This window comes from Phallusia mammillata, chromosome 1 (genome assembly GCF_965637545.1).
Source record: "Phallusia mammillata chromosome 1, kaPhaMamm4.hap1.1, whole genome shotgun sequence".
Lineage (NCBI taxonomy): Eukaryota > Metazoa > Chordata > Ascidiacea > Phlebobranchia > Ascidiidae > Phallusia > Phallusia mammillata.
Genome location: NC_137252.1, coordinates 23558319 through 23585596, shown reverse-complemented (window position 1 = coordinate 23585596; position 27278 = coordinate 23558319). Strand labels below are relative to the sequence as shown.

At 37.4% G+C, this 27278-nt stretch overlaps 2 protein-coding genes and 1 long non-coding RNA gene across 4 annotated transcripts; 1 reads left to right on the top strand and 2 right to left on the bottom strand.

The window, feature by feature from the left end:
- Positions 1-211: 211 nt before the first annotated feature.
- LOC145209468 (prostaglandin G/H synthase 2-like) lies at positions 212-9045 on the bottom strand. The gene is made up of 12 exons (XM_080079750.1): positions 8885-9045; positions 8521-8637; positions 8229-8372; positions 7185-7328; positions 6634-6812; positions 5362-5600; positions 4026-4117; positions 3447-3733; positions 2899-3046; positions 1456-1605; positions 1112-1209; positions 212-960 (listed from the first exon to the last, which is right to left on the bottom strand). Exons 1-12 carry the CDS (start codon positions 8955-8957, stop codon positions 688-690), a joined length of 1944 nt encoding a protein of 647 aa, XP_079935876.1. The 5' UTR covers positions 8958-9045; the 3' UTR covers positions 212-687.
- Positions 9046-20275: 11230 nt separating this feature from the next.
- Positions 20276-25749, top strand: LOC145223311 (uncharacterized). Of its 2 annotated transcripts, XM_080089721.1 has the most exons (4): positions 20276-20496; positions 24234-24326; positions 25115-25210; positions 25684-25749. In XM_080089721.1, exons 1-4 carry the CDS (start codon positions 20355-20357, stop codon positions 25695-25697), a joined length of 345 nt encoding a protein of 114 aa, XP_079945847.1. In that variant the 5' UTR covers positions 20276-20354; the 3' UTR covers positions 25698-25749. The 2 variants fall into 2 exon arrangements, 1 of the variants encoding a protein (XP_079945847.1); XR_013859444.1 differs by lacking the exons at positions 25115-25210; positions 25684-25749 and adding an exon at positions 22456-22660 and having other exon boundaries at positions 24234-24347.
- LOC145223319 (uncharacterized) lies at positions 25520-26292 on the bottom strand. The gene is made up of 3 exons (XR_013859445.1): positions 26236-26292; positions 25723-25892; positions 25520-25582 (listed from the first exon to the last, which is right to left on the bottom strand). It is a non-coding gene; the product is annotated as an uncharacterized LOC145223319 (long non-coding RNA).
- Positions 26293-27278: the final 986 nt, after the last annotated feature.

Genomic DNA, 27278 nt, shown 5'->3' with positions numbered 1-27278 from the left:
AAATTGTCGTACTATAGTCTATTTACCGCATACTGCCCGTGGTATTTTCAATTTGATGAAAGTTGATGTTGTTTTATTTGCACTTAAAATTAATTTTGCTGTTGTGGGCCCTTAGTCTTTAGGATTGAATCTTAAACAAGTCCACTCATCCTGCTAACTCAAGCCATACCAAGGTTTTTGTGGTCATTGAAGCGAATCCAGTCTTTACATAAACCCAGCGTTACACAATTTAGTCGCAAAGTAAAATCATTGCAATGCACACCTTTAAATGGAGTTTAGGCTACGATAACAAAAAGTTATGAGACGGGCAGAAGCAAACTGCTAAAGTCAACACGCATAAATAGGTAAATAGAAGATTACAGACTGTAGTATATTTGAATTCAAATGTAAAGCATGCACAAAAATAAAAAGCAATTTTTTTCTGCCATTGGTAAAATGTCAAGTCACATATTTTTATCAGCTGTTATAAGCTATTCTGAGCAGACAAGTATAAAACAACACCTCAAAGGTTTTTTGGAACACAATTGATAATGACGACACACGTACAGTATGGCCCGGAAATCATTGGATATAGACCTTCTTCAATGGTTTATAAACACCATCTCGCCATCAATTAGCGGGCCGAAACATACTGCCCTTTAGACCATGGGCTCCCTACTTTGCCCATCTGTAGATTTCGCACGTTCTTCAGAGTTCGGTTTTATCCGGTTTCTTAATTTCCTCATTTTTTGCAACTTGTGAAACTTTTGTTTTCGAACCAATTCCATGTGAAGTCACGGAAGGATCTTGTGCGCCACCCAGCGATTGGATTTTTTCGCCTCGTATTGCTTCCATTAAAATATCGGCCATGTTGCTTTCATTTTGAGGTTTTGGTTTGGTTTTTGACGCATCATATTCTGCCTCATCTGGAACTTTAAAGCTTACTCGCGGACATCCCTTAACGTTCCTGCATACAAGTGCCTGGGAACAAACACATTTTACAACTTAAATCTTTATGAGAAGATTATAGTTTGTCAGAACTTGGTGCAAAGTATATACTGTAATACAATCATGGTTAATCTTACTATTTAAGAAAATAATTTTCATTTCAATTTTTTTAGTGATCTCTTACTTGCAAACTAGAAGTTTTAATGATGTCGAATCCTTTCTGGCCACCAAACGTGCTTGGTTTCCACCAACCGGGTGAACCAATCGGGTTTCCGTACAAACCTGAAAAGACGATTTTTATGAAACGTAAACTAGGAACATCCGTTTGTCGTTGATACACTTTCGAAGTAAGTTAATATAACTTAATTCAAATTAGTTTTGTAAGTGATGTCAACGATTGCCCTGGACCATACGTTCATACAGGAATGAATCCCTGTATAAACTGTCAACAAGCTATGCAACAAGTTTTTATGGGATGATTATCAAAAAAGAACAAATCGTGGTAGATGTTACGTTTCAAGCGTTCACCTTTAAGTGAATACGGTGCCCCAGTCTCAGCCATAGATTCCCCAAACATGCCATGGGGTCGTGGCTTCTGTAGGTAAATTCCAACTACAAACTCCAAGGCATCAATATCGCCATACATTTCTTTCAGGTCCCTCGCCATAGCAACATCATCTAGAATTCAAAGAGCTAAGGTTGGAAAATATTTTCCAAGTAACGGAATCAGTCAATGAATATTGTGGAATATATACATATATATATATATATATATATATATTGCATAATTGGCGTCTTTATTTCCTTATTTAAATAGAATACAAAAAGAGCTTTTATTTATAGCCTACTGCGCGCTCTCATTGGATCTATTTCATGCATACTATATTCGTGACACACCGTTCTGTGTAAACAAAATAAGCTACGTGGCTTTAACTACCAAAGTGAACACGTTTAAATCCTTACGTCTACACGTATGTTGTTTTGATTTGGACACGTGTCAAAGCACAAAGAAGTTAAGATTGTTTTGATTTTTTAATTTACCCTAGACGTAACATAGTGATACGGACAATTTAAACAACGTGCGTAAATCTACGTTTTTTTTTAAATTGGGCAACATCTGTCCACACATCATTTCTGACACAATTGACCAGAAAATGCTACTACCGGCCTGGTGCAATTTTAACGCACAAACGCAGCCATATTGATCACTTAAACAGGTGTTAATGAGAATGTTTTGACTTCACTAATCTGATAAAGGATGAATAATGATCGTTGAGAGAAACGGTTGGTACAGTTTGTTTTGCAAAGCTCTGTACTGTTTGGATTGCTTGCACAAAATTGTTAACGTTTGTTTGTTATGTTTTCCGTAGGTACTTCAAACAGACCTCCCGCAAGGTTTTCTTGGCAAAAATGGTTAACAATTTTAAGTTTGGACTTGGCACTTAGTTCTTTTTTCCACCAGATGTTATCTTTTCTATTTCCTGAACACTATTTTTAATTATATTGTTTGTTGATTTTGCCATTTAGTTCACTTGTATCCAAAATGTCCCTTGTCCTGAGTACGGGATCCCTGCTTATAGTTATTTGATGACACTGAAAAAGATGTGTTCTTGGGTATTTTTCAATGACCAAAAGTTGTTTTTATATGGTCACTACGTTTTAGTCTAGTCAGTGTCCTGCGATGAAAAGTGACATGGTTTCCTTAATCAACATATACATTAGGACCGAAAACAACTTTTTTATCTGTTACCAAACTTATGGTTTGTTGCACTAGACTAGTAGAACACTTGGAAGTCCACCTAACATTCTGAACGCCGTGACATTTTTAAGAAAAAATAACATGAAAGAAGAAACTGCAAAATCGTATTATTTTTCAACCCCTGGCTTATATTCGAAGTTTATTATCATTGCATGAGAGGGTATGTTGCAAACCCAGCTTGAAGCGGACGTGGTCAATTAAATATCGCTTACTTGTAAACTCATCAAACGATTTAATGGGCGCCATCCCGAACTTCACCCTGTACTGATTAAATGACTGCATTCGCATTTTCCTTCCATCCTTGATGCCTTGAATCAACACAGCTATTGTGTCACGACCCTGGTTTCTCCCACCTTGAACCTGGAAAGGCACGTTTTGATTAGGAACATGAATTAGCTTAGTGAATGTTGAAAAAGCTAATTTATTTTATTTTTACACATAGTTTGTGTGAAGACGCTACTCAGTACAAACAGACACAGTAATTTTGTAGCTTGAGGGCTTTGATGAGCTGCTGTGGTGTACAACTCGTTGTTTCTAGATTTTTTTGGAAAAAAGTTTTCTGTGTCAGCGAATAAAACAAAACCTGATTTCTATATGATTCTGGTGGGCGAAACGTTAGCAATATTACAAGTTCTTTAAAACAACGAGGATATCGTCTCTTGTGGCATATGCAACCTGGTCTACGAAACATTTGTTCAGCATGTTTACAACTTTTGTTCTGCAGAAGGAGTAATTTTAAAACGACCGGGAAACACCTCACCTTTCCTGCCAGTTGCTTCGAGAAACTTCGCATTAAGGTTTCCATTCCTCGATCTACGAAGGCTGAGTGGTTGAACAGCAAACTTCGTACACTCACGTCGTCTCCGTCAATTTTAAAGTAATCAGGAACAAGGGAATGCCAGCGATACAGCAACTGGAACTCGATGTGTACTTGGTTGTGGTAGGAGAAGGACATACCATGAAGAAGTTCAGGATCGTACAGAAGTTTAAAATTAAATCCACTCATATGTTGCACATAATCTTCGACAACCACCTTAATCATTTCACCTGAAAATTGACCAAAGTTTGTGGTAATTTAGGCTTTTGTATAGACCTATTTCAATTTGTGCCCATGTGAGGTAAATACCAGGATACGAAACAACAGTTTTTTACATCAAAGTTTTATTTTTAAGCCGCATGTTGTGTGCTCCAAGGTTACTAGCTTTGACCCAGCATACTTTACAACGAGAACACTGTTACTATGGAACCCGCAGATTACGACCACACTCTCAAATTGAACAAACCCACACAAAAAAATTAAACAGACACACGTATTAAAGAAAAAGATGCAATTTTCTACCTGTTACAATGAGCCTAGCTGTTTGAAACAATCTTTCATCGTCCCAGTTTGGGTGCATTTCGTTCAACACGTCGCAAACGCGATTGTGTTCCCTGAAAACAAATGAGAAAACATTAAAGTACGTCCGACGTGAAAAAGAATTTTAATTTGCCAAAAAGAGCATGTTGTCACTTTGTGGTCTTGCGTCAAACTTTGTTGTGTAATGTGCTTTGGCGACACTTGTTGCGGGTCGTGGTTTTGTTTTCAAAACTTACGTTGCCCGCATAATTGTGTGTGTAGGTTTGCGGTCCATTAGAACTCCTGCAAAGGGCCCTAATTTTACAGTTAGTGTAAAGCAGTGGTTCTCAAACTGTGGTACGCGTACCACTAGTGGTACGCCAGGACTTTTCAGGTGGTACGCGAGCAGCTTTCTATCATACCTAATTTAAGTCTGATCTAAAATTGCAACTCAACTGACCCAATTACTCAGTGCTGGTTTGGGCGAAACTCGTGTCTTGTACAGTCTTTTGAAATTACGAAATATGATAGACTATGTCAGGGCGAGAAAATGGCCCTATTTCTTGGTCTCTCCATTCAAACAGGGTTTAGGAGGTGGTACGCAGCGATAAAGAAATTTGTCAGGTGGTACGCGGTCCGTATAAGATTGAGAATCACTGGTGTAAAGCGATGTCTTGCGTACAACGTAGTCAATTATTGAGCTTTGAATTTTGTTTGACGTTGTAGTTCTAGGAAATACTTAAACAAAGTGGTTGTACGCATTTTACGTCTTACATGCACTACAAGCTACGTAAAGTTTAACGCTCTCTAAAGTGGTACGCACAATCCCGCTGACAAATGCAAATGCTTTCTTTCGTGATACTTGACCATCGTTTCGAAGAATCGAAAGGTTTAACCAGATTATGGTTAGCGCAAAGTGCAGGCATTTACGGCAAACAAGTGACAATTCTTGGAACTGCCATCAGAGACGTCTGATTGCGTCTGCAGCTGTCATTGCATCACGATAAATTCCAAACCCAAACTATGAGCCGTTGTTATGTATATTCACGAGGCGACTTTTTGGGCCACCTGGCACGTTGCACTTTCATCCATGTCAATGCTGATTTGTATACAACGCAGTTTGTGCAATAGCGTTGCCGCAAAGCCGTTGTGGGTATAGGTGAGGTCAAAATAAAAGCTTAAAGATTGCAGGTTCGTAATATCGCCGGTGGGCTTGATTAGTGTATGTGTTGTATTATACGGTCCTTGTTAACTATTTTTGGCAATAACGCAAGCAAATCTCTCGCTTTTAAAACCGTGGTTAGATGGAAACAAAGATGCATAATACTATTTTCATTACCTGAGCCACAAAGTCCCAAAAATCATAAAAGTTGGTGAAACCAGAAAAGCAGAATGGCCAGTGGCAAACCGATAACCTTCTGGGACCTTCTTTGCGCCATACATATGCACATCGGCCTCGCTCACTAGCGGAGGAAACATTTCACCACCAATCACGCTGTACTTGAGTTTTCCGTCTTTGAGCATTCTGAGACCAGTTGTTCGCTCGATTGAATCTCCGTACACATGTGACAAGTCAACCTAAAGAAATTGAAGAAAAAAACACATGGACAAAAGTAAAACATGAGTTTTGTTCAAGAACAATAAACTCCTTCCACAGGTTGGGTGCAGAAGTAATTTCTAGGTAATAAATAAGAGGTACCATTTAATGTCATTGTGTACTGTAAAGCGAAATACCATACAGCAGTGGTTCCCAACCTATGGGTCGCGACCCAAAGTTGGGTCGCCTGAACATTCTGTTGGGTCGCTTGTTTTAGTGACAATTACAGCATCTACTTTTTGACGCCTCGTAGCGTTACTTTTATATTACCCAGGGCTTTAAATTGTTGCCCAATAATAACTTCATCACAACTTATCGTGATAATAGTTAAAACTGTTTGTGACGTCATAAAGTGATGTGTTAGCTCACAGTAGAGCGTTGTCTGGCAAATAATGCATCGATTCAGCTCCAAGTTCGGAATAAATGGAAATGTTTGGTCGTAAAAACAACAGCGTTTGTTCGTTATAAGGTTGTTGATTTGCTAAACTGGCGTAGTAATTTTCAAAAAACTTTCCTATCTTACAGACAAAAATATAAATAAAATAGCATATTCATGGGTCGCGAGAAACCACAAAACTAAATTTTGGTAAGTATTTGGGTCGCGTTAAAAAAAGGTTGGGAACCACTGCCATACAGTGTGCGCATCCAAGGTAGCATATTTTTTTGCTGCTTTACAAGCTCAAAAGACTGCAATGTCAATAGAAGACAATATTTCCTGAACACAACCGCTTCCTGGAAATCATTCACAAGAAATGAAACCAGAGTTTGTGGAACAATGAGGTTATCAATAGTGGAGTGTGTTGACGTAAAGCACAAGATATGAATCATATTGCCGGTGTATGACTAAAATAACTACGTCACAATTAGAGAAATGAAACGTTGTACACTTAGTTTCGTCTTACTGCTGAACCAAAGCGTTCTAAACAAATTGCCTAAGCTGCTGTTTTTTTCTTCTTGGGGTACCGTAAAATACTTTCGAAACTTTTTACCTCAAAAAGTACTTGAAATGCTTACCCCGTGGTTGCCATCTTGATGGGGCATACCTGCGGGAAATTTCGTCTTAAAAAACTGATGAGTAAAATGTTGGGCGAAGAGAGGAAACAGAACGTTCGTTCTCGCACTGCAAGGCTCGAATTTGTCGCGAGCAAACAGCTTTTTGGCAACGATTAAAGGATCGGGCAGCACTTTGGGACCTATAAAACAACAACAAAACATAATTTAAGAAACCACATACAATCCGACACATTTTCTGTCTCAGCACCAATTGAAATAATATTTTGTTGATAGATTGTATGTCTACTTTCGTTAAACTTAAAGTACGACAGTTAATTCAAATTGCCTGTTGAAAAATACATGTCTAGGATACAGCCTGCAGAAACAAAATGAAATTTTTGTATCTATTTAACAATATTAACCTTGGGTGCTCTACAGAAATCGAATTGCCCATTGGGGCATTCGGTTTCAGACCAGATACTTTCGTCTGAAACAGTAATGTTTCACCATTAAATAAACTTTTGGATAGGATTAAAATTAGGAAATGGTGGTGTAAGTAAATTAAGATCCACCTTTCACCCCCATCGGAGTGGGGCAATTCTCAGGTACTGGTGGCAACGTTCTTGCATAGACGCTTTTATTGGTGTAAGTGTTCCATGTGGTGTAACTGTCATAACCCACGTGAGGTGATGGTTCCGCAATCGGACCAATTTTTACTGCAAAATACAAAAAATATTAAAATTCACTTGACAAGCCGTTCTTATTTAATTAAAAAAGGAAATGTGCAAGGGTCGGAAAAATATAGTTCAAAAAAAATCATGTGAAAAATCTATCACATAAAATATAATAAAAAAACTTTTATAGAGGCAAAATACATTGCAAGGTAAAAACTACAGTAAGAACCCATCGATTATACCGTTTCAGATGCAAATGCAACAATATTTATTTTAAATCAAAAATTTTCCTCATTTCACGCGGTATGTGAAAAAGCGGAAACTTTACCTATCTCGTATATTCAGCCACACTGTTTTGACCTTAGACGACTGCGTCAGACCTAGGCTAACTCCCCCCCCCCTCGAATTTGTAATGCGTCATTACCATGGTTTTCGCTACCTCTTCCTTTTCGAAAGACATGAAAACTTAGTTAAAAAAACCGGATGTGTCCGCATTTAACTACAAATCCGTTATCATGGCATTTTGTATAGTAATCTAGTTGACCAGAGATGAACTTAAACGGACCTTTATTTTTATATGTTTCAAACCGCAACAAACATAGAAAACACACATCTACGATCATTTATCCTCATATTATTGAGGTGTCACAGGTGTTTTGGTCCAGGTTTGCGGTTTGAGTGACATGAGATCGTTACAAACAGGTCATAGGGGTTTCTTTACTTGGCAATATTGACAAACTTATTTTGTGTTGCCAAAAATAGAATATGCTTGTTGGCACGATTTCGTTGCAAGGTTTGAAAAAGCATCAAAATTAACAATACTTTTACTGGAATATAAAAATACGTAGATGTAATTAATAACCCGAGTTAAAAAAAGCGTAACTATTCTTTTTGCATTAACACACTTTTTTTAAAAAGGTATTTAAAACTTTAGTTTCTTACCGAACAAAACAGTTTTCATGAGAAACTTTCGTACTGATAAAAGGCTGTTGATAATATCCCAAAACCAATCGTAGTGAGTTAGAAAGTAAAATAAGAACTGCTTAGATGGTTTTAGAGATCGTTTGACACGCGTTGAAATGTAGGCTGCAAACAAAAACAGGTTTGTAAAGTTACTCTGGGGCCTATAAAACTTAGCGTTGTTACTACTACACATGATAAAAGTAAATTCTGTTTATAGGCCTACGATGTTACATTCGTTGTTAGAAAACATTACATAATACGTATATCATACGTGTTTGGCATTGGTCTCCGTAATATCCGGTCCCAGTGCAATCACATTCATATTTGTCGTCCTCTAATGCGGTACATACACCAATATTTTTACAGGGAAAGGAACAGCATGGATCGTCTGTAAAAATATATAAAATGACGTGAAGTATAAAACGTGTTTTTTTCCATTTTAAATCTATTATATTAAGCCTTTGCAAGCACTTTCGTCCGATTTTAGGGTCATGCGGTTTAATAAGTCAGACCTAAAACGTTAATCACCCAATGAGATTCGAACGTTAACTCATTGTAAATGCGAGTAATGCAACGTTGACGGGTATATCAAAGCGTAAAAGCAAACACACTATCACTTAAAGTCAGATACTTACAACTTTCTCCATATGATGAGTTGATGATTGTTAATAGCACCGAAAATAATAACGTCGGTTTGCAAGGCTTCATGGTAAACAAATCGTCAACGAATGCAGGCTTAAAAAGTTAATAAATCTATTAGGCAATGACCTGCGGATTAGACGTACACTTTCATATTATGTCAGTATGTCATTTGTGATCATCATGCAAAAGTAAAAATGCCAGTTTACTAATAAACACTGAACTCCTCAGAATACCAGTTTCAAAGCGCAAGGTATTGATTCTAATCTACACTAAACCATTGCCACCTTTAACCCACAAATGTCAGAGCATTCTAATTTCCTAAACAAAAACCCTCTATACTGCTTTTTTAACCGCAGGCCAATACATCAATGCTGGATACTTCGTACACAACACCCACTCCCATAAGCATTAATCATGTAACGCACAATGATCAAACCACCATTTGCTGTTTTCGTTCCTGCTGGAAAACCGGTTGCAGTTTGTAAGCTACATGTATGTTGTGTTGTTGATCATGCATCAGGCTTAAAATTGATACTGTACTATAAATCGTGTACAAGGGGCGCGCTTCTTTAACGCAGCGTATTGTGAAACGCAACATTCTGAAAAATATGTAATGAAACTGCTGACAAAGCGAATTTGCATTTTATTTCCCCTGATTTCCCCAAGTTAAATTCATTTTAACGGTCGTATACACTTTCATGCCTTCTTGCAGGCCCGCAAACTAAACACATTTGCGTATTACTCAAACTAACGTCACAGACACAACAACACATGACGTAACACTTCAGCAACGGCATAACATAAAGTTTTGTAGATTAAGTTAGGCACTATGAGCATATCAATATAACCTCGCATTTACTTTAAACCTCTTCGGTGTCGTAAGGTTGCGTCCAGTCCTTCTTAACTACACTTTATCAGAAGTATGTAGACAAGTTTGTTAGCAACAACTTACATTTTTTCTACCGGACATACACGACTGGCTAGTACATCCAGGGCACGTTTTGTGATGATTCCCTTAACGTTCACACCGAAAATTTAAAACGGTTTCCGACAAACACGACAAAGGATTTATAAACCGAGTTGGCATCGTTTCCTGTCCCTCACATTACCTTAAAATCCAGTATTGTTGTGTCATAATCCTCATGTAAACAAAGCGCGCCCACGTTATATTACATTCGCTTGCAGTACACATTTAAGCAAATTTAAACCACGTTTGTGTAGTCGTTGCCATAAACCAAATGACTCTATCCGAACAGTTTTTATTTGCAGTATTAATTGCTGAAGCAGACTTAAAAGAAGTGCTTTTGCTCATTGTTGATCTCAGATAACCTTACAAAGGTCGCTAAAATAAGCATTGTCGTACGTAGAAATGCACGTAACAAATTGACAGTCAATCGTGGTATTGCACCCTGAAACCTATGTTCACACATACTGCTTGCTAACAAACTTTTTAAGTTCACACAAACTTCTTAAGTAGAACATTTTAACAGTTTAGTCTAAACTTTAAACGGACAAACAAACAATTATTTTAAAGACACATAAGTCACAACTGCAAGGCATTATTTCTGGGCCTTGTTTGGTGTGCTACCTGCTCTTTCTGCTTGGTTTGACTATCGCTTTCCTTCGCTTTGGGCTTTTACCACAGACTGCAGGCAGTTTCTTTTTTCTCTCGACACGCTGCACACAGATTTTGCTACTTTTTTCAGTCACGTGTTAAAAAGCTTTCAAACAGCCGTTTCGCATTGGTGCGAAGATACCGATTGCAAACTGGTGGTTGGCGACATTGTGTAAATAATAGCTCAATTTGAAGTGACAAAGTTTCTCCGAATTTTCACCGAAAAAAACTTGGTGTCACCTCGAATTAAAGCAAAAGCGTTGCGAACAGTAAGGACGTAACAAACGCCCTGCACCGTTTTTTAAAGGTGATGAGTCGTGGTTAAAAATGGACAATGAATTTGTGTAAAAGGTTTCAATTAGGAGCTTTATCGCCAATATACAGTTAACTTGTGTAAAACTTTGGATGCTAACCAAGTCTTTTACGTAATCGGATGTTCACGAAGATATGTGTAAACAAATCCTATAGGACTAGCGGTATATTTTGTATGATTATGTCTTTTGTAATTTATAAGAAATTGAAACAAGCAAATACTTTTTTGAAAAATGACTAATGAGTTTACTTTTCGTTGAGGTCTTTGAAAATGAGGACACCTTTGATACAACGGTCATTGCTTTCATGGTTGACTTCATGAAGCGTGGTCGCTTTAAGCAGACAAATCTGGACTTGTTGTTTTAGTAGTTCTCCCAACTGGCCGCGAGTTTACCGTCACCTATGATTCAATTGTAGGGATTTCATGCTCGGCCAAGCATGGCTGTCGCTGGGAGTTCCCCACGGCATGTGACAGCAGTGATCAAAACGTTGCTATAAATATTTTATAAATGCAAACAGTTGCTTGTTGAAACTTTGAATCAATCCACGCTTTGGTCAATGTTGTTGTCATGCTCGTTAAATCTTGGCCGCATTGATTACTATACGAAATACTTCTAATTAGTTACAGATCCGTCGGCCACTACCCTGTTAAACAGGCTGATTTCTGTTGTCTGTTATGACATACTTCTACTTAGTTGCAAAATGTCATTGTCTTCCAGAAAGACGGAACATTAAATGAAATATTCATTATCGAAACCGCGACATAAAAACAGGTTAATAGTGGAAGCAAGCAAGTATCTTGCCTAATAGCGTGAAAACAATTTTGCGCTGAACACAAGCAAGGCAATATTCATTTGGATAAACTTGTAAGTAAACAAAAACATCCTACTCTGCGTTGTTCAAAAAACAACAGGACATCCTAACTTTTAACAGGATTCTGTTGGAACTCGATTAAACCTGAATGTTACAGTGTCTGCGATTTATTACTAATTCTGCTCTGGCTTACAGAAATCCTGCTCTGGCTTACGTACATCTGGTTTGTTACTTCCTCAATTTAATTGGGGCCAATAACGTTTTTGGGGTCTCACATTCCATTTTTGTGTACAACTTCTACATTAGCCATCAATTTAAGTGCCTTGTTTTTAGGCGTTAAGTATCAATAATTGAACTAGTTGCAATTGCGCAATGTCGTTGTCGTCGCATTTTATTTTTTGCATTCGTTTCTGTCAGACCTAAACTTAACCACAACGTCTCGGCCCAAATTGTGGGTGTTGCTATAACAGCTTAATCTTATTGTGCGCAAAACCACAGAATAGAAATCCTCCATCGTGCGTACAATCTGAAGTTTGAAAACCGCGACCAACTTTTGCTGCAAATGATGCTGCATGCCGCAATGTGCTTGGAACAGATAATTGAGTGCATGTCAAACGCTTGTGCGTCGTGAGAAGATGGACCAGATGACAGATTCCTTCACGCACTAACTTTGAAGTCTAGTGCCACAGCGACATTAATGTTAATGTGGCTTAGGATGTGTTCATTCTTTTTTAAATTATTCAAAACTGTTCTAATTAATTTGTGATGTATGTATGTTAACTTATTAATGACAAACTCCCATGTTGCTTAAAATAAACCGGTAAAAACACTTCAGGCTACTCCTGGAAACAAACTATCAGGTAAGCTTACAGCCAATCTCGCTGATAGACTGAGAAAACTTGCTTTTCGCTGCTTTTCGTCCACAGTTCCACAAGCCATTCACCAACTGGGCCTTGAAATCGAAGTCTGTATATTGCCTTGTTGTTCCAGAAAGACGCGCTTTTAAATCAACACAAGTACAAAACAGGCATAGTGCTTAAACTCTTTTCTCAAAGCACAACAATCGACAACTTTTTCAGTCAATTTTCCACAAAAACAACAAAGAGTTTCTCGTTTTTAGGAAGTGCTCCCACGTACAGTTCGAGTCATACACTGTTTGGGTAAATTTCTGACTTCCTTTTCTGAAATTGTATACCAGCGCAAAAATAGCGGTGCGGTGGACCGGTAACTATTCAATAGACGGGATAATTATCTCACAGGCCAACTGCATACGTGCGATAGACATCATCCGGGCTGTATTCAGTAGAAAACAATTCGCTCTTGTGACGTTGGTCTTGAATAAAAGGGTCGAGTAACTTCCTTATATGCGCATTGTATTGTCGTGTTTTATTCGTATCACCCAAAAAAGTCAAGCTATGATAAAAAAAAACGTTTGGGCTACTTCGGATTTGTATGTTTCACATCCATGATTTCCATTGAAATGGCTCTCAAAAGCAAACCGCACCCATTTTTTTCACAAATAGTTTAAAAAAAGCTAGTCTTATAGAGTCCGGAAATGCCATTTACCTTTTACTCGACCTTGCATTGTGCTTCAATGAGCCTGTAAGTAAATTCTACGAATTTCAGGAAAATTTCTTTCGCCCCCTCATATGCGCAGTTATTATGAACGAAGTGGCACGCGAGATCTTGTTGAAAACGCCATGTTGCGGAACTAACTCAACGATAAAGTGGTTAAAACTTGCTGTTTTAAGCAAAATTAGACCCAACCGGTTTTGTTCGGACTCCTAGACTGTCATATATACTATGGACCAGAGGTGCACATCTTTTTCTCTATGAACAAGCGCATTTTATGTCCTAATTTCACCAGTGGTCGCCAAATGTCTCCACGTTGTTTAAATATAAAAACCTGATGTTTTGCGACAATTTATTTTAAAATATCCTTAACTGATGGCTAAAAAGTCAAATTGATTTTTAACTTAAATCCCAATAAATTTGAACTAGACGATTAGGGCAGTGGTTCCCAACCTTTCGTGGACCATGGGCCCCTTAACGTAACTTTTTGGCCTCGTGGCCCCCTTCAAGTTACCATGTAGGACCTGTGGCCCCCTTAAAATGTAGATAGCAATCTCGCGTTGGAATGCGGTATTGATTTTGCCCATAAACAGGTCTAATAGAGTAAATGAGCGTGATAAACCGCACTATAAACAAATAGTATGTGAAATAGTCCATTAAACTCGGGTATAAAGTTAAAAGTGAAAATGACTTTTTAGTGGGTGTTTCTTGTAAATCTACGCCCGTGGCCCCCCGGAACACAGCTCGTGGCCCCCCTGGGGGGCCAAGGGCCCTGGTTGGGAACCACTGGATTAGGGTAAGGCGATCAAACTTAACTCTTTATGACATCACCATAGTATTGTTACGTTGTGCTTTTCCTGTCTATTTCGCTTTCAGACAAGCGACGTCACAAATAGGCTAAACTTTAGACTCAAAGTCTATAGTGGCTACTAAGCCAAAAATTTACCTTTTGTAAAACAACGATTTAAATTGAAAATCCAAAAACCTAAGCTACTGAAAAGTGAAAACATCCCTAACCCCACTGCTTTTTTTCCTACAGGCGGTCAATTTAGCTTTGTAAAGATATTTAAAAGGCAATGGGGTGTTTCCTTTTTTCCAGTTAAGCGCATGATTTCTTATGCAAGCACAATGTATACTGAGTACGCATCTTCACCCATTCGCGAGGGGAATTTTGAGCCTTTGTGTAACGCTTGGTTAACTCGAACAGTCCGTTCACCCTTCAAAGCTCTAGTTCATTTCACTTTTGAAAAGTACAAAGAAACGATCTGCGTTCACCACCAAGCTGTTCTATTTTTTGGTTAAACACCACGCTGCTACGCAATTCACGGGAAAGGTCATGCGCAGGTGTTTGTTTGCCCTCGTAAGAATTTTAAACTCGAATTCTTTGAAGACCAAGTTTGGTCAAAGTTTGACGTCTGAATCTAAGTTTTGCTCAACCGAAACATTTCGACTTCTTGGTCCGTTATGGTTGATGATTCAGCTTCCGTCAGGTGACAAACAACGTACAAAGTTATAACTGGTATAGCAAACTAATCTTTTAAAGAATGTTGCAAAATCACTAAAGGACTGGATTTTAGACAGTTTCCAATAAACTACCAGGGTATGTTGTGTCATGTATCTTGCCGTCAGTCATTAACATCCATTTTGCTTTCAGCAGTGAAGTGCAATATCTCCTACTTCAAAAAAACATTGCGAATATGCACTCAATTATATTGCGAAGTACGTGCCATCTGAATACAAATGTTATGTTTTTGTCAAATATTATATGAGGACACATCTATCATGTATTAATCATTGACGACGTTTTTTTAGAGGTGATAACAACAACTATCTGAATTTTAAATTAGTTATTCAGACTCACTTTCACACGACCTTTAGAGGTTTTAAATACACTTTGCCGTAAAGGGTATGGTCATTTTAGCTGAATAAGCCGTAACTGCCCTTCAAGATAGGTTTATACGACAGTTCACACAGTACCGCACATGACAGGTTTAAGTGTGTATTTGTTGTACTTCAAATTAATTCTGATTTGCATATTAGCACTGACATTGACGTGTTAGTTAGTGCAAAACCTGCATGAAGTAGTCAATTTTTAAACCGCATTATAAATAAGACTGACGAACAGTTGTATTTTACGCAGATTAATTAAGTATGTGTTGTTTTGAAATAGTACCGGGACCAAGTTATGCTAAGATTTTGCAAAGGAAAAACACAGTAGTTCAAATTGCAGAAGCTACTTGTTTTTGTAAAGATTCGCATTAAGCGTTTTTCTAACAAATGAGTCGCCTTTTTGCATAAAAAAGCTTCGAAGTTTGTAATGTCTTTTGTAGTCAGTTTAAAGCTTGTTGTGTAAAAAGGCTTTTACTGCAACTGACAGCGTTATCCATGCAGGAAAGAGATGGTGGAAAAGTTTCGTTCAGTCGGCCATGCAACACCACATGCTATAAGGGTGTGACAATCCAGGCCATATACAGGGTAATTGTGGTAAAAGCGGAAATCGGTTGTAAGATCGCGAGAGGAATCTGACGCAACCTCACTTAATGTAGCCTAGTCGCATTAGCCTCTCTGTGTTCATCTAACGACGCAAGTTCCGTCGTGCATGTATTTGCAACCGTAAAAGAACAATGGATTACCTACACAGTGGACACAGGCTCACCTCAAAGTTTAACGAGTTACGGTGTTCTAAAGAGACCACGGGTCCCGAATGACCGCATTAGCGGCCATGACTTTCTATTACCTCGCCAATGTGACATTCTGTACTATCAGATAGTATTTCTTGTTGGTGGAGCTTTTATGCCTTTCAGCTCTCGCCAAGTGTTCACCTGCAATCTTGTTTATGTCAATTGTGATCAAGTCAAAGCTACTGGATGCGAGAGTTATTTTGCTGCAGACATCTAAAACCATGATTGAAAGGGATTCACTCTTGCTGTTCCACAAATGGATCAAGGAGCCTACTGGTTGGGATACTGTGATGGCTTAATATCAAGGATGCCTATGATTCGGATGTCATTCACCGAGCTAATAGGAAACACAATAGTACAGATGATTGTTCCCGCATCTGGTGTCGGAACCGGAATTAAAATCACCTCAGAAAGCACGTCGGCATTATATGGTTCTCAGCAGAGTAGGTTATCCAAATGTCCGGTTCGGGATTCATATTGTTGTTCCCTTACCAGAATCTAGTTTGGGCAACAAATACATTCTTAGTATTTTAGACTATTTCACTAAATATGAAAAGTCCTGTGCAATTAAGGGCCGATGTGCCGAAACCGAATTTGCGAACATGATGTAGCCTAGCCTACCTGGCAGGCGTGTGCAAATTAAGACTCTCACAAGGCCAAAACATGCAGTTACCAACCTTAATCAGATGTGTTCTCGTGAAAGACAAAACTATTAGACGAATTATGTGTGGAGTATTTCCGCAATTCAACATGGTCTTGAGTTGGAATCTATCTTTTTATTTAACAATAATTCGCAAAATCTAAAACTTTTGAAAAATGAAGATGCGACGCTGGCAGTAGTTAAGCGGAGATGGGTGGTAGATTGAGTGCTACACAGTTTATTAATCACTATATGAGCAGTATACGCGGAGTGCTCGGTGTGTTCGCCCTTCGCAACAGTTGGGCGGTGGGGTTTATGGTATAACCGGGAGCATATTTCCAAAATGTTTCCGAATTCGAACCACAGGGCTTTTTCAGCCAATCACAGCAGCGGAAATCTGCGGGTTGTCGATACGTCACGTCCAGGTTGCTAAGCGGTTACTTTGACTTCAGTATTGTCGACGTTGCAAGTTTTATGTCAGTTTTGAATGAAAAAAACATTTTTACAAGTCGGAACATAGTAAAGACTGATGCATTTTGGATGTTTAAACTGAAGGTAATGTTTATTAGGTTAAGTATAGCAGTAAATTATACACACATAATTTTTATTGGGTGTAAAATCACTTTTGTGCAATATATGCTCCATTAATGTTAGATTATACACTGATACTTTTTATTAAGTCTGAAATAGCTTTTGTGCAAAATATTTTCTATTATTAATGCTATGTGTTTGTTTAGGATAGCAACGCAACCCCTTCAATCCATCAATGTCAAAATTTTACTTTGTATATGATGAGCACTGCATGCAGGAAAGTTTGCATGGCATAAAAACAGTGTATTATGCCTCATTGTCTCTAGTGCAAGCACCTATGATCAACGCAATTTAACACATGCATAGCATGCCATACCTTGGGATCAACAAACTGTTCCTAACCTACGGAGATGAATGGTTTATAATTGTACACAGTGCAGTTCTAACATAAGTGTACACTAGGCATGCCATTTGCATAGTTGTTCCAATTACTCCCCGTATTTTCAGTTTTGAATGTTGTTCTGTGCCACCAATGTATATGTTATTTTGATTGTGCATGCTGGAATTCTGTCGTAAGTTTACAATAAAACAGAAGCGATTTTAAATAGCAAATTGAAGTAGTGTGCTTGAGAACAAATGCAGGATTAAGAAAAACTACTACAGTATAAAGTAAGTTATGAGAAGATTTACTTGTGCTAGCAAATTTATTGTTTTTCTTGTGACATTGAAATGATAATAGTCCCAAAAAATGTTGTACAGAATAGCTGCCATCTAAAACTATGCAGCAGTGTCAGAAATTTATTTTCTTATCTCACCTGATGTGAGCAGCTTTTTCTCAGATATTTTATTTTTCTTGTTTACACCAGTTTTTTTTATTCATTTATAATCACATGTATAATACAAAACACCATTTTACTTACAATACTCTAAATTAGGGTAAGCAAGCTTGGGTAGTATTGACAGCACTCTATATTACCAGTCATATTTGTCAGCAAGTTAAATTAGTTTGTCTTGACCTTGCTACACAGGCTATTTATTTTCCTTCATGGTTTACATTAGTTTATTTAATTGCAACTCTTTTTTGGAACAAAACAGTTGTACCTAAATTAAAACACTATATCACTCATTTCAACAGTCATCCAAAAGTTTGTTTATTATTCATGCAGTAACCACAGTCAAAAATAATCAGTCAACAGTTCTATAAAGTAGATCCAATGATAATCTATTGGTATAATGCAGGTTCTGGAATAGCAAATAGGTAATAACACAAAAATACACGGAAAAGCTGCAGGAAAAGAGTAAAACACAAAAGGAAATGAATTTTTGTACCAACCATACCAAGAAAATATATCATTTTAATGTCAATACCAGAAATACAATGTATTTTGCTATTAAGCATTGCGGTTGCCAATTGAGTTTCTTCCAAATGAATGAAGTGCTGATCTTATTTGTGCAACAAAATGAGCAGAAGAGATAAAGTTCTTAAACCTTTCTACTGCTTCATTAGTTTTCTTTTAATGAAAGTCACTAGAGTGCTTGTAAGCTCAGAACGCTATCAAATTTAAGAAAAGTTCTCTGCAGTGTAGTCTGGACATTCAGTCACTGGTTTATGTTTATGAGGGTCCCGCAATGCCATCAGACAATGAAGTGGGTGGATTGATTTCCATGGCATTTGAACAGCCACCATGATCTTGTGTAGATGTGTGGTGGCCAAATCACTAATGAATTCCACAGATGGTGCCTGCTACTGACCAAAAGCAACTACTACATACATATGCTTCTGAGGTGCTGATCCCTGATACATCCCCAATTGGACTACCACATAACAGGACTGTAAGTGAGGCATTAGTCCGGTCCAGATTGGTTGTAGAAGCCACAAACACCATCTCAGAAGATTGTAACATCATTTTGTCGATTCTTTCCATGATCGGACTTACAATGGCACGAACATAAAATCCTTTAAACTGCTAAAGGCAGATCCTAGCCTCAGATTTATCGGCATACTTCTGTATAGCACAAAACAAATTTATACCACTTGATGCCCCAAAGTTATATTTACGCCACTGATCCCAGAGATAGTACATAGAGCAGGGTTTTGGATTATGGCAGTTGTTAGTGACTGCTGCACTTATTCCATCTGTAACAAGCAACTTGGTCTCATGGGTTTGAACTTTTTAATGCTTGAGACACTAACAATCATTGCCAAAAATTTTTTGTAGATTCACTGATCTTTAGCTAACCAAGGTTTCCGGCAGCTTTAAGCAAGTGATTGTCGTTAACTGGCATACACGGATGAGTAGAAACCAACTTATCTGATGTTTAGTTGACTTGGTGTAAAGTTTGATTTTAACATCCATAGACACAGGACACAAAGTGTTGAATTTGATGCACCAATTTTATGTTGGCAAAACTGATTAAGATGGCATTTAAAGGTTTCCCCAAAATACTTTAGGGTTGAAAAATGTTTGGCATACATTCCAGCTAGTACTAGAAACTACACAAAAAGACTCAAGCCACTCGTCCCAGTCTTTTGCTGATTGTGAGGTCAATCTAAAAACCATTTCTTCATTTCCTTTTGTTACTAATTTTCCTTCAAGTTTCACAATTTGCTGCATGCCTTCAAGTTCCGCAATTTGCTGCATGGAATCCACTTAACAATATCCGATAATTATTTATAAAAAAGCTTGTGATTAATTATTAAAAATGCCTTTTAAAATGCTTTTATTTTAGTAATACAATTATAAAACCACGCACATGTGCGTTGCAACCTTAACTTTCAAATATAGTAACTCAAGGCAGATTGACTGGTTACTACGCAAGCTGTCTTCTGATTGGTTCAATGAGTCGACTACGCTGATTTGTTAAAAAGTCACATGACCCGGGAAAACCCGCCTTTGTGATTGGCTTAAAAAGCCCTGTGGTTCGAATTCGGAAACATTTTGGAAATATGCTAACCGGGAATGCTCGTGCTTGCATATATGTAGCTTACTCTGTTGTTCTTGTTCGTTCTTCTGTGCCTCTATGTTATGATCGACTGTGTTTTCAGTTTGATGTTCGCAAATTTATTTTGGGAGAGCTCTATACCAATCAGAGCCACTACATTGTCAGTATATTGGCACTTTACTGTGCAGGGTACGTAACAGTTTTTTTATTTCTATGTTTAGTTTTGGGATCGAGATTTTGCACGATGTGTTGTCGTTTGATTTTGTGGGGAATCAGTAGCTGCTTCCTGCTTATAATATCAGTAGATATCGGATTCTAGTCTATATCGTTTGTGTATATTATTTGCGGCAGGACAAATGTCACATCTGTGCTGGTCGTTGTCAAGCAGGGCTGCCACTCCTTGGGATTTTTTCCCAGATCTTGGGATTTCAGTGCTGAGCTTCGGATCTTGGGAAAAACACTTCAAACCTTGGGATTTTTTGAAATTATTCGTCAAAGGTACGTGATGGCTGGGACCTGGGGCAACTATAAAGATTATGTCGCCTGCGACAGCTAGGATTTAAACTGTGTATTTTCCATTTTTTGGTTATCTTGGGATTTTTGGACAAATCTTGGGATTTTTAGTGAGGGAACCTTGGGATATCTTAAAATTCTCAGTGGCAGCCCTGGCATCACGTGCCAGACCATGTTAACGTAGTTGCTTGTAGTACAGTGGTTCTCAAAGTATGGGTCGCGACCCAAACATGGGTCGCGCAGGGTCAAAAAATGGGTCGCGCTGTAGTGATTCAATTCTGAACGAACTATTACTGCATTAGGTAAACACAAACGAATTTACCTTATGTAGAATAAGTCACCTCACTCGACCACGTTGTACAGTAAAATGAACCAATCATTGCCACATACAGAAGGCTTCCAACTTTACTGTTAAGCAAATGGCGATTGTAACGTCGTAGAATGGGAAATAATAGGACAAGTTAATCATGCGAAACTGAACTTGGAGATGTAACAGTTAGCATGGATGAGTAAGCATTCGTACAAGGAAACATTTTGAGATTTGGGATTCACTTGTATCAATGATCATGGTGCTGCAAAGCCACAATGTGTTGTATTATGCGGTGTTGTCGAACGATCGGCGTCGTTAAGCCTGCAGCCATTTTGACATGGGCAGCCTCCTATGGGGCGACGACGTGGCCTCACAATTGCAGTCCGCCTCGTTATCGAACAGCACAGTTAAAAGTCGAATCACAGACCTTTTACTGAACATAAAATATCAAGTGGTCTCTTGAATGAAAAATAGAGCCGTGCATTGAAAATTTATAAAAGAAAAGTTTCAATTTCAACAAACCCGCTAAAATCAATCAATCATTTGTTTATAATAAATAATTGTTTCATAGTACTGTGTACTACAAATGGCCGTCTGCGTCTTTTTTCATGCATATCAGAAAAAATACATTTTTTATGTTTGAGGCTTGGGTCGTGAGATGTTCATAAAACTCAGATTTGGGTCGAGGTCAAAAAAGTTTGAGAACCACTGTTGTAGTATGTTAAGAAACTAAACTAAAATATCCTAAGTTCAACAAAGCAAATATATATTGTTTGTTGCAAAACAATAAACAAACGTATATGTTATCAAACAATGAAAAAAAGCTATTAAGTTGATAATTTTTAATCATAATTACTGAACGCACATAGTGTGGTCAAGTTTAAACCAATGGGGAACACATTCGACCCACAGGCTGTTTTCCACGAATATGTTCAATCTCAATTTTATGGCAAATCTAATGCACTTACATTTCGTCAAATGTCAAGCAAACATTTTGCAGATGCTGTAGAACAGGCCTGTCAAACTCGGGCCGCATGCGGCCCACGAAGCCCTCCAATGCGGCCCACGAACAGTCAACAACAATTGTAGTATTTTGTCAGACTTTTATCTAATTACACTAAATTTGTCTTACTTTTCAAGTTGAAAGCTATTATTTAAACTGACGTTTACCGAAACTTAATTTATACATACAAATTCATATGTTATGAATAGAAACGATAGTAATTGAACCGTTCCTTAAAGTTTCAGTCAAGGGTGTACAACCCGCGGCCGTACGGCCACATTGAAATATATGTACTGGCAGGCGTGATGTAATTAAAACTTCTTTGCCAAAACTTTTGATTTTCAAACCGCCCTAAACAGATTTTGTGTTACCGAAAAGAGTATTACCAGCCTAGTAGCCATATGCGACAGACTTTTTGTAGGCGTATTGTGTGCAAACAATGCAAAAAACAGGTACAAAAAGCGTCACAATATAGATTATGACGTAATAATAGAGTTAAAACTGCGGGTCTTCACATTGTGGAGCTTAATCTGTACAATAAGTTGGAAATTAATCTGGGCTTTTTGGGCGTCAATAGATGGTATATATATATGATATAAACCTTTTTCTTGTAATTTTTAAACAAAAACAGCAGATAATTGGCTGCCGTTGGTGAAATAAGGATCTGCAATGCGGTCGTCGTAGCGAAAAGGTTGTTTAAGTGTATACAACTAGATCAAAAATCACATGCGGCCCACGGCATAATTCCCAAACTGCAATGTGGCCCGCGAACCCCACGAGTTTGACACCCCTGCTGTAGAACATTGGACATGAAGACATATTTCAAAATGTGCAAGGTACTTAAAACAAACAAGATTTTAAGAGACTTGTTTAGTCTGATTTAAATGCTTAAACTACTTGTTTTTGTTTATTCTGTCCCATGTGTGACATTACCTACTAACTTTAAAGTATCAACTGTCCCTTAGGGTTAGCTATAGCTTATATATTACCAAGTGAACATGTGGTATTTAAGCATTTTAAACTGGTACGATTACACTGGCCAACACAATTTTTGGTGTCTTTAATGTTAAAACTGATATTGACTAATTTTGGGGTGCTGATTTCAAAAATCATTACGGTTTTCTTCAATCAGATCAACTTTTTAAGTTATTTACAAAATCAAAATTTATGACCATATTGATTCAATGACTTTAAAATCATGCTTTTATGTGTTTGTTAAAGTTTTGTTACATTATACACATCATTTTTTTACAGTGCAGTCAGTTTTATAGCATGAATATGCGTTCTATGCTTATGGTCTGTCTAAAAATGGTCGGTGCAGGCTAGCGGTAACTTTAAACTATATATACGTGTTTTATGGAGTGATTTTCAGGCTAGTAAAGCAAGGTGGTAAAACTAAAATTAATAGTGGCTAGGTTATCTATAAGGTGCATGAATTACCAAGATGTTTTGGTGTACACCCATACAACACAACAAAAAAGAAAAAAAAAGGTCTGTATCAAATGTGCACATCTTGCACACTTCGATGTGGCCTTAGGAGTTTAGGACAAGCAATGGGCTCCACTTACCTAATGTTGGCTGGAATATTGCAGTAATGGGCAAAAACAGTAGAAAGGGACTGAAATTATTAGAAAGAGTACATAACTAAGTTATTAAGTGGTCTGAAACATTCGGTACAAAAATGAGTATAAAGCTACACTTCCCTTAAAACGTAGGTGATATAAATGATCAGAATTAAGCTGAAAGGTTCCAACAGGATATCAGTAAAACGAAATGTGTCAGGGAAGAGGGAATTATGTGGTCCTGGCTAACTGCTGTTGGTCAATTAAACGGGACAATATTGCTGCCACTCAGTTTCGAAAGTTACCAAAGTACATGTGTAGGGGTATACCTGATAACTTACAAATTTGAAACATTTTTTTGTTTTTTTGTGTTGAATTTTGTTAGTAAGAAGTGTCCACCTGTTACATTTAAAATTAAATTCGAAATTTTGTTCTTGCAATAACGTTAATTCCAAATAAAATACTCAAAACCAGTTTCACTATAGTGTATACATATATATAGATTGTTTTTCAAATGTGGATGTACCATAACAGGAAAACTAGACGTGATACAGATAAACTGATTGCATTTTTGAAATCAGGGCACTAGAATTAGTCAAAATCAGTTGAAACATTCTAGACACCAGTAAAAAAATATTTTTTGTTGCCCAGTGTTATCAATATATTTTGAACTAAAGTACAACCAGGAATACCGTAAAAAGCTTATAGTACAGTGTGGTGTTTATTATGTGATATATGTGTGTGTCAGTGCCACGCATGTAAAATGTTTTTCACAGTTGTCTCTGTATAAAAAATGTAAAATATTTTGACATTTAGTCTGTACATTTACCTGTGAATGTTTTTTCAGATCTTTTAGAGTATTTGAACAACTCTACGGGTCAGACTAACTACTTTAAAACTACTCTACCTCACACAATAAAATGTGATGAACATAAAAAAAGTAAGTGCTGCGTAGTTTTTAGAATATATTGTACGGTAGCATAATTGCCCCAGTCAAGATTGTTTGTGTACACAATACCTGTTTTTTTCTTACAAATGACAGCTTTCCTTCTGTAAAGTCTCATTGTTTTCGATGTTTTTTTTACTGTGTGGAGGGCAGGGTTGTTTCTTCATTATAGTCCACAAACAAAGCTTTGTTACAAAACAATCAGTTTATAGACAATACTTTGACAACAACATTGCGATCATAAAACACAAAGATTACAGTGTTGATTTGTTTCAAAATGCACATAATTCTTTTCATTAAATTACATGGGGACATGTTAAACAATGCCTAAATGATCAGTTGTTATTTTAACTATTGCCGCTCACAACTTTTGGAGGCACATGTTTTGGTCTTGTGTGCTAAACATGTGCAAGGCTGTAACCTAGTGTAGAGGTCCACAGCATATGCTGCTGTGCACTTGTATATTGGTGTTAATGTACACATGTAAATTAAAATGCTTGTATGTATTATATTGGCCTTTGGTTTTGGGAGCTGTAAAGGTATTTTCCAGCTAAATCGAGATATGACACTATTGTAGGCCCATTGTGTACAAAAAATTACAAGGCAAGGCAACACAAAGCATAACAATATAAACTACATCATAAACAGTTAAAAATGACCTATAAAATCATCAGTTCAACCTACAGACAAAGTTATGTGCGTTTTTGGCCACAATTATGCAAGTATATATTCATTTAAACTGAAGTAAATCTTATTTCTTTTTTACTGTACTTTACACACAGAAAACATGGGCCTAATGGTGGCTGTTATGAAAATAAGAACATGTGATGTGATGTCGATGGCAAAAGGTTGTGCACCCATGATCTGGTACCCAATGGGTAATCAAAATTAATGCAAACCCATTTTTTTCAAAATAAACTCTAATAAAATTGTTCCAACAATCTGAAATTAACACAGTGGTAGTTTTATAAGTTGAGACATTATGCAATGTTTGTACATCACCAACAAACAATTAAACAAACATTTTGAAATAAATAGTTATACGGAAAACACCTTTAGCGTTGCGTAAGATGCTCAAATGCAATGTAAGTCTGATGCTGATTGACACAAACCATCAACAAATGCTTAACTATTTTAGTCAGTTGATGTTGGCCATATTGATCAAGACAGACTTGAAATATTAAAGTATCTCCATGAAAGTTGGATGTTTGTTCATACCTTGTGATGAAAGTGGTAGTCATATCTAATATCTATAAAATATAAATGTTTAAAGTTTGTTTTAAACAGTTTCTGTGCAATGCAGTAGACCACTTGGTTCCTGTGGTCCATATCTTTTGTATTTGCCTTACAGGACAAAACAAATGATTTACTTTTCTTTGGATTGACTTACCAACTCTTTTCCGATTGTGGAGGGTGAAACTTTATGGTTTGCAACAGGTTTAGGAAAATGTAGACCAACTATCTTCATGTAGTTCGGGGGATCTTCAACTTAAAACTTGTCCTGGGCCACTTTTCAAATAAGCAAGGAGTCGCGGGCCACAGCGTCAACATACTTATTACCTAAGCAAAACAGCACCCAAAATAACAATGGAACTTCGGCGTAATTAATGAAAAATAAGCTGGAACAATACACAAAATGAAAAGCATATTTATGGTTATGCTGGATGTTTGACAACGTTTTGCAGCGACGAGAGAGTCAATGTTAGGCCTTATTTTTCGTTAATTTGTTATTCTTTAAACGGCATGCAAATGTTCATCTGTCAGTCGTGTGCAGAGGGCTGATTTATTTATATACATTGTGGAAAAAATACTGCTCGCTAACATACGTGCTGCCAAACATCGCAAGAATACGACGTGAGTGCGAGAGTAACATCGGAAATATTACTTCTGACACGTAACTTACTTGTAAAACTCGGGAACGTTCACTTCGTTCACGAGTACTTTTCTTATAACACGGTGTCGCACTGAAGATCTACCAAACTCCATCTGAAACCGAATGAACATTCACAGACATTGGAGTAGAAAAAAGCGTGAATTCTTTTTCCAACGCGAAAAAGTCTCTGTCATGATTTTATCTGCATGTTGCAGTGATGGGAAGACTTGAGTCAGTGACTCGACTCGAGTAAGAATCAAGACCCCCTTTTAAAAGACTTGACTTGACTCGAGTCTCAGTTGTGAAAAGACTCGACTTGACGGAGATTTTTAATAATGCATAACCTGTTCAGTTGGCTTCAACCTAACAACAGCAACATTTTACTGTTTGATGCGAAGTTATTTATGCTTAATTTTAACGTAACGAAATCGCTGCTTTGTGGGGGTTATAGGCGTTGTAAAGGTATTCGCTTTTAAGCGCTTATATTACTGTACAAACGCTATAGCGCAGTGGTTCCCAACCTTTTTTTGAAGCGACCTAAATACTTCCAAAAATTTTGTTTTGTGGTTTCTCGCGACCCATGGGCGCATGCGTTCTTACTATTTTTTTGTTGTATTTTTGTCTTCAAATATTACGCTAGTTTGAAAAATTTAAAAATCTGACTCAAAGCTTTATCAGCTAATATGACGTCACAAAAGAACTAACTATTATCACGTCAAGTTGTCTTAAAAACTATTTTTGGGGCAACAATTTAAACAGTTTGTTACATCATAGACAAAGAAATGTAACGATTATGCGCAAACAATACGGCATTACTGGGTAGAGGAGAATCCTATATTGAACATCAAATTACACTACATTTACCAAATTAAATGATAAAAATACTTCGCAGTTTTGGAAGCGCTATTAGGCCTATAGAAGTGTAAAAGCGAAACAAGTTCAACAATAAGCTCGTTACCGTTGTATTTAGAAAGTAACGCTACGAAACGAAGTCAAAGAGTTAATGCTCTTGTTGTCACAAAAACAGGCGACCCAACTTTGGGTCGCGACCCATAGGTTGGGAAACACTGCTC